The sequence below is a fragment of the Scylla paramamosain genome, chromosome 44 (assembly GCF_035594125.1).
Source record: "Scylla paramamosain isolate STU-SP2022 chromosome 44, ASM3559412v1, whole genome shotgun sequence".
In the NCBI taxonomy this organism is placed as follows: domain Eukaryota; kingdom Metazoa; phylum Arthropoda; class Malacostraca; order Decapoda; family Portunidae; genus Scylla; species Scylla paramamosain.
Window position 1 is genome coordinate 4235015 of NC_087194.1, and position 7901 is coordinate 4242915.

At 41.5% G+C, this 7901-nt stretch overlaps 2 protein-coding genes across 5 annotated transcripts in view; both read right to left on the minus strand.

Moving 5' to 3' along the window:
* The window catches only part of LOC135094124 (uncharacterized), a 103234-nt gene that overhangs the window by 34858 nt on the left and 60475 nt on the right, over positions 1 to 7901 (minus strand). The window lies entirely within an intron of this gene.
* LOC135094121 (zinc finger protein ZFP2-like) lies at positions 1949 to 6040 on the minus strand. Its single transcript, XM_063993925.1, has 2 exons — positions 5195 to 6040; positions 1949 to 3774 (listed from the first exon to the last, which is right to left on the minus strand). Exons 1-2 carry the CDS (start codon positions 5324 to 5326, stop codon positions 2665 to 2667), a joined length of 1242 nt encoding a protein of 413 aa, XP_063849995.1. The 5' UTR covers positions 5327 to 6040; the 3' UTR covers positions 1949 to 2664.

Below are 7901 nucleotides of genomic sequence, written 5' to 3' on the forward strand. Positions count from 1 at the left end.
ATCTTGTATTTTTTATATTCTTTTTGTATTTGTTTAGCGGTTCTGGAATTCATATAGAATATGGCGGGGATGATTATCGTGGACAGACTTGCATATTTAAAGTGATGTCTAGTTCTGAGGCGTTACATCATGAATGATGTACTTCCACTGCACTTGAGCATGTGCTTACAGACTTCGGCATACGATACAACAACCTCAGGCAACATGTTCCATATAACTCTACACTGGCTGTGCCCTAATCCGCTTGGATGTCATTGCGGCGCTACTTAGGCTGGCTACCCACACGGAAAATATCTACACCGTACTCTGGCTTGTTATCTACAAGGAAAAAGTATCCACACCGTACAAAATTTACTTGGGAACGATATATAACAGAGGATCACCTGAAGATCCGCCACCCCACAGGGATCACCTGAAGATCCGCCACCCCAGACTCTCTCACTTGGTTAGGTTAGCCTAACCTAACCTAACAACATGAACGCATTAAAAACTGAGTGGATATAAAAAATGCAGAAAAAAGTTTACTTCATTAAAAGTATGGGATCACCTGAAGATCCGCCACCCCAGATTGTCTCACCTGAAGATCTGCCACCCCGAGTGCGGCTGGGGTGGCGGATCTTCAGGTGATCCATAACAGAAAATGTAAACTATTTTCTTTCTTTTATTTATATTGTAGCGATAAACACATGGTATAATAGGAGGAATGAGCGTGACTTCAGGAATGTGAAGCCAACGAGCTCGCTACTGGTCCGCTGTCGCCCCTACCCCCCTTACACCAAAACATTACCAGCTGACCACTGAAAGTATAGGCAAACGCCGGTGTACTACTCCTCCTTTCCTGTTTTTTGCCGTTGCTTCCAGGCTGCCCACCATGTGTGTGACACAAAACACTGCAATAGTGGTGTTGTGCCATGGCACCACCATTTAGACGGCAAATCATACACACAAATCAGATCATACAGTGTTTTTCAACTTGGGTGAGAGGTGGGAAGCTGTCTTTGGGGCGGACATATGGGTGGAGCAGATTATGTACACACGCACATATACATGAACATATAGATGAAGGAGACACATGCACATATACATGAGCATATAGATGAAGAAGCTTCAGATAAACTGTGTATCAGGTGAAAGATGACCTGAAGGCTGAGTTTTCCTGGAATACTATCCCTTAACCCAGATGGGTCTCAAATAGAATATACATTTGCATATTGCTTATTGACCTTATATGAACGTATATGAAATTTAACTCTCTCTCTCTCTCTGCCATGTGATATTACATTAGGCTTTACAACACCTATTTAGAATTATGTGTGATATCATGTCAGTGTACACTTAAAAGGCATCTATTTATTGAATTTCTGCTTTACTGTTTGTAACTTGTCATGCAATATACAACAACAAAATTTTTTCACCACAATTTCTCCTGGAAACATCACGTATTTCTTTCAATATTGTGATTATTTGGCATAAATACCACTGATAATAGGTCTACATAACATAGTTAAGAAACTATAATATACTTATCGTAGCTCAAACCATCAACTCTTATTTTTCATCTAGTATACAAAAAGAAAATGGTAAATTCCTACAGCTCAACATGGGAGACTGCAATGTTTTGGGTGTATCTGCTGATCATGAGCTCCGCCCACTGGCTTCACTTGTCTTGATGAGAGAGGAGTGGGAGGCCGTCTCCTGCATACCAAAACTCCTTGGATAAACACCACGTACAGTACATGGGCTAAACATGCTAAACAGACGCCAGGAGCTTCTTTTCTCATCATCCACCAACAGAAGCTGTCCAGGAGCAATTCAAATGTTCTTTCATTGACGCATCTATTTTTTTTTTTTTCACTTTTTTTACTGATTATTATCACTTGCTTTCACTCTTTATATTCTTGGCAATTAATCATTCCATCTTTCAACTTTTCTTTATTTGTTGATCTCCTTTTTCTTTTTTTTTTTTTTGGGGGGGCACCATTTTCACTGTTTAATTTTTATTCATCTATTTATTTTGCCTTTTGTTTCTCTATTTTTGACAATGTTTTCACTATTTAACTTTTCTTCATTAACTAACACATTTTTCCCTGTCTTTATACTTCTGACAAATAATCATATCATTTTTCTTAACTTTTTTTTTTTTCATCTTTTCTCTCTCTTTACACTTTTGACAATTAATTTCTTTCCTAGCTTCTTTTCATCTCTTCCCTCACTTTATACTCCTCACAATTAATCATTTCATTTTCCTTAACGTCTTTTAATCTTTTCCCTCTCTTTATACCTTTCAACATTAATCATTTCATTTACACTCCAGTTTCTCAGGTAATTATGCACAGCTTCTGTTCAGAGGCAAGCGAGCCAGACACCAGCGGTCACACAGCTGTTGTAAATGTAGAGCTATAAAGAGAGGGGGATGGGGAAGAGGGTGTCACAGGGGAGGGAGAAGGCAGGTATGTTGAAGGAAAAGTATTAACACAAACTGAAAATGACAAAATAGAGACTGGCTTACACTATAACATTAGAAGACAAGCCAAATTGTTGAATCTCTTGTTGTTTGTCTGATCCTCCAAACTCTTGCTGCTCCCTCAACACAACAAAAAAGCAATCCTTAGTGAGAAAAGTAAATAAAAAAAATGATAAAACACACTTGTATAAACTGTAGCATTACAAGACACCACCTCGGAAGTGTACCCTCATGTGCACTGCAATCTCACCCTTTGTCTTGAACCACTTGCCACAAACATCACACTCAAACTCCCTCACCCCAGAGTGTCTGAAGGCGTGACCATTCAGACGAGAAATTGTAGGAAATCTCTTGCCACACTCATCACACTCATAATTTCTAACACCACTGTGTGTCAGGGTGTGTGCGGTGAGGGAAGACTTGTGGACAAATCTCTTGCCACACTCATCACACTCATAATTTCTAACACCACTGTGTATCAGGGTGTGTGCGGTGAGGGAAGACTTGTGGGTAAATTTCTTCCCACAGTCATCACACTCATAATTTCTAACACCACTGTGTGTCAGGGTGTGTGCGGTGAGGGAAGACTTGTGGACAAATTTCTTGCCACAGTCATCACACTCATAATTTCTAACACCACTATGTGTCAGGGTGTGTGCGGTGAGGGAAGACTTGTGGGTAAATCTCTTGCCACACTCATCACACTCATAATTTCTAACACCACTGTGTGTCAGGGTGTGTGTGGTGAGGTTAGATTTTTGGGTAAATTTCTTCCCACACTCATCACACTCATAATTTCTAACACCACTGTGTGTCAGGGTGTGTGTGGTGAGGTTCGATTTTAGGGTAAATTTCTTCCCACACTCATCACACTCATAATTTCTAACACCACTGTGTGTCAGGGTGTGTGTGGTGAGGTTAGATTTTTGGGCAAATTTCTTCCCACAGTCATCACACTCATAATTTCTAACACCACTGTGTGTCAGAGAGTGGTACTTCAGGCCACCTCTAGATACAAAAGTTCTGTCACACTGCTGGCACTCAAACTTGCTCTCTCCTCTGTGGACAGAGCTGCCTGTCTCCAGGTGATTCTTACCACCACGCCTTCTCCTCCCCACACTTGAGGCTGACTGCTGCTGCTGCTGCTCCTGCCGGCCACTCATGCTGCCGCCCCGCCCCACGGCCTCCACTGCAGCACCACTCCCGCCAGCACACGCCACGGCCAGTCCTGCAGGGACCCTCGGTGAAGCCGGACACGACAAGATTGGTTGGCGGTGAGCAGGGCGTGCAGGCTGGACTCTGCCTGGCACCTGCAACAGCAGTGACAGTCAGCACACACTGAGCCAAGCACTGCCTAACACACTGCCCCTGCCTGCAGCACACACACTCTGTTTCCTGCCCCTCTCATGCAACACCAGAGAGAGGTGCACTACTAGTACTACTCCCATCACTGGCATGCTTCCTAACTTCCTACTAGACACCCCCCTCCCTATATCATATTCAGTTTTTGTTTCTCAGCTTGTTACCCTTAACCAGAACCTCTCTCGTTATAAATAAATAAATAAACAAACAAAAATAAACGCACTGCAGCAATCACTAACGGCTGTAGCAAAACCAGGCTGATTTAGCGGCCAGGGAGGCTCAGGCAGCGGGTGCGGCGCTGCCTCTCTTCCCATAACAAAACAAATGCAGGTGGGTGGCCTCCCGCGGCACGCGTGGCAGGTGGCCCCTGTTAGGATGAGGTCACCTGCGCCTCGCCCCTCGCGATGAATTCAACGTTTTATTTATATTATTATTATTATTATTATTATTACTATTTCTGTTAAGTAAAAGATATATTTGCTGCTTACATTCCTTCAGATTACCCTATAAGTATTGTTAAGCATAACATGTTAAGCCTTAAACCTGCTGAGAGTTAAAAACAGATATAAATGTTAACGACAATAACATTTACTTAGCGACACTGTTGTACGGTGTTCCTTCATTATATATATATATATATATATATATATATATATATATATATATATATATATATATATATATATATATATATATAATGACTAGTTTTTAAGGGATATTATAATATTGTTAAAGAGATATTATAATATTCACTTGTGAGAAGGGACTTATCTATAATAATAATAATAATAATAATAATAATAATAAAAAAAAAGAGGAGAGACCAACAAAGGAGTTTCTAGGCAAAGGTGTTCTCAGGTCAGCCCAGGCGCAGCGCGGGTAGACTTGGCAGGGCAGCGGAGAGCCCAGTGTGGGTGGCCACGCCTCAACGCTGATTACCGAGTGTTTCATTCGTCCACCACTCCATTTAAGGTCCAATGTCTTCCTACCTCTTTCTAAATCTCACTCTGCCGAGCTTGAACCCACTGCTTCATGTCCTATCCTGATTGCTGACCCTGAGAATGTTGTTTGCCACCGCTGTGTGGACCCTACCACTTAAAGACCCCACTACCATTTAAACAAGTCAATCATATCCCACTCTTTACCTACGCCTCTCTAATGCTTATCTATTTACCCATCTATTTATCTTCGCAATTACTTAACAGTCTATCTACACAACTGTCAACCCTACCACCTTAACTTAACTTTCACACCTGCACTAATTAAAAACATTCACACCTGTAACAACAAAACACAGGTAACACAAACACATACACGCTCATATATCTGCCTCTTCTGTCTTAATTGAACACTTGGCGCTCCTCTCACCTTGCTGGATTTGAAGGACTTGAGTGTGTCTCGGCGCCTGATGGTCTTTTTGAATTCACCGAGGCTCCTAAGGTACTCGAAATTGTCCGGAGTTTTGGGAGAGTCGCTGCGGTGTCTCCTCCTCGGCGCCATGCTTTGTTTTTGAATGAGTTTCCTCCGCTGGCCGCCAGGGGGACGACGCCATCTTAAGAGTACGAGCCTAGTTATTTATTTATCAATTTATTTATTTATTTTTTGGTATTCTGATGTTTCAGTGCTTGTTAATATTGATCAAAATATCTTGTATTTTTTTATCTTCTTGTTGTATTTGTTTAGTGATTCTGGAATTCATATAGAATATGGCGGGGGTGATTATCGTGGACAGACTTGCATATTTAAAGTGATGTCTAGTTCTGAGGCGTTACATCATGAATGATGTACTCCCACTGCACTTGAGCATGTGCTTACAGACTTCGGCATACGATACAACAACCTCAGGCAACATGTTCCATATAACTCTACACTGGCTGTGCCCTAATCCGCTTGGATGTCTTTGCGGCGCTACTTAGGCTGGCTACCCACACGGAAAATATCTACACCGTACTCTGGCTTGTTATCTACAAGGAAAAAGTATCCACACCGTACAAAATTTACTTGGGAACGATATATAACAGAGGATCACCTGAAGATCCGCCACCCCACAGGGATCACCTGAAGATCCGCCACCCCAGACTCTCTCACTTGGTTAGGTTAGCCTAACCTAACCTAACAACATGAACGCATTAAAAACTGAGTGGATATAAAAAATGCAGAAAAAAGTTTACTTCATTAAAAGTATGGGATCACCTGAAGATCCGCCACCCCAGATTGTCTCGCCTGAAGATCTGCCACCCCGAGTGCGGCTGGGGTGGCGGATCTTCAGGTGATCCATAACAGAAAATGTAAACTATTTTCTTTCTTTTATTTATATTGTAGCGATAAACATATGGTATAATAGGAGGAATGAGCGTGACTTCAGGAATGTGAAGCCAACGAGCTCGAGTGGGGTCATGTCATTAGTGGGGTGCCACAGGGATCAGTATTAGGGCCATTATTATTTGTAATATATATCAATGACTTGGATAGTGGAATTAGTAGCGATGTTAGTAAATTTGCGGATGACACAAAGATAGGTAGATTAATTAGGTCAGAAGCGGATGCCATCGCCTTGCAGACAGACTTAGATAGAATGAATGAATGGACAGATAGATGGCAAATGCAATTTAATATCGATAAATGCAAAGTGCTTAGCGTAGGTAGAGGAAACCCACACAATAGGTACACATTAAACACCCAAACTCTGGTAGGTACAGGGTACGAGAAAGATTTAGGAGTTATAGTTAGCTCTGAACTCCGTCTAGGGAAACAATGCATAGAAGCCAGAAACAAGGCAAATAGGGTACTAGGATTCATTTTTAGGAGTGTTAAAAGTAGAAGGCCGGAAGTAATATTAAAGTTATACTTGGCGCTGGTCAGACCTCATCTAGACTACGCTGTGCAGTTCTGGTCCCCACATTACAGGAAAGATATAGGTCTATTAGAATCAGTACAGAGGAGAATGACTAAAAGGATACAGGGGATGAGGAGTATTCCTTACGAAGCGAGGTTGAAGCGGTTAAATTTACATTCTCTAGAGAGACGTAGGTTAAGAGGGGACCTGATAGAAGTCTTTAAGTGGTATAAGGGTTATAACAAGGGAGATGTAAGCAAAATTCTTAGGATCAGCAACCAGGGTAGAACAAGAAATAACGGGTTCAAACTTGAAAAATTTAGGTTTAGGAAGGAGATAGGAAAAAATTGGTTCTCAAATAGAGTGGTAGATGAGTGGAACGGACTCAGTAATCATGTAGTTAGTGCTAGGACACTAGAGAGCTTTAAGAAAAGATTAGACAAGTTTATGGATGGGGATAGCAGATGGAAATAGGTAGGTGTGTTTCATACAGGGACTGCCACGTGTAAGCCTGGTCGCTTCTTGCAGCTTCCCTTATTTCTTATGTTCTTATGTACTGGTCCGCTGTCGCCCCTACCCCCCTTACACCAAAACATTACCAGCTGACCACTGAAAGTATAGGCAAACGCCGGTGTACTACTCCTCCTTTCCTGTTTTTTGCCGTTGCTTCCAGGCTGCCCACCATGTGTGTGACACAAAACACTGCAATAGTGGTGTTGTGCCATGGCACCACCATTTAGACGGCAAATCATACACACAAATCAGATCATACAGTGTTTTTCAACTTGGGTGAGAGGTGGGAAGCTGTCTTTGGGGCGGACATATGGGTGGAGCAGATTATGTACACACGCACATATACATGAACATATAGATGAAGGAGACACATGCACATATACATGAGCATATAGATGAAGAAGCTTCAGATAAACTGTGTATCAGGTGAAAGATGACCTGAAGGCTGAGTTTTCCTGGAATACTATCCCTTGACCCAGATTGGTCTCAAATAGAATATATATTTGCATATTGCTTATTGACCTTATATGAACGTATATGAAATTTAACTCTCTCTCTCTCTCTCTCTCTCTGCCATGTGATATTATATTAGGCTTTACAACACTTATTTAGAATTATGTGTGATATCATGTCAGTGTACACTTAAAAGGCATCTATTTATTGAATTTCTGCTTTACTGTTTGTAACTTGTCATGCAATATACAACAACAAACAATTTTTTCACCA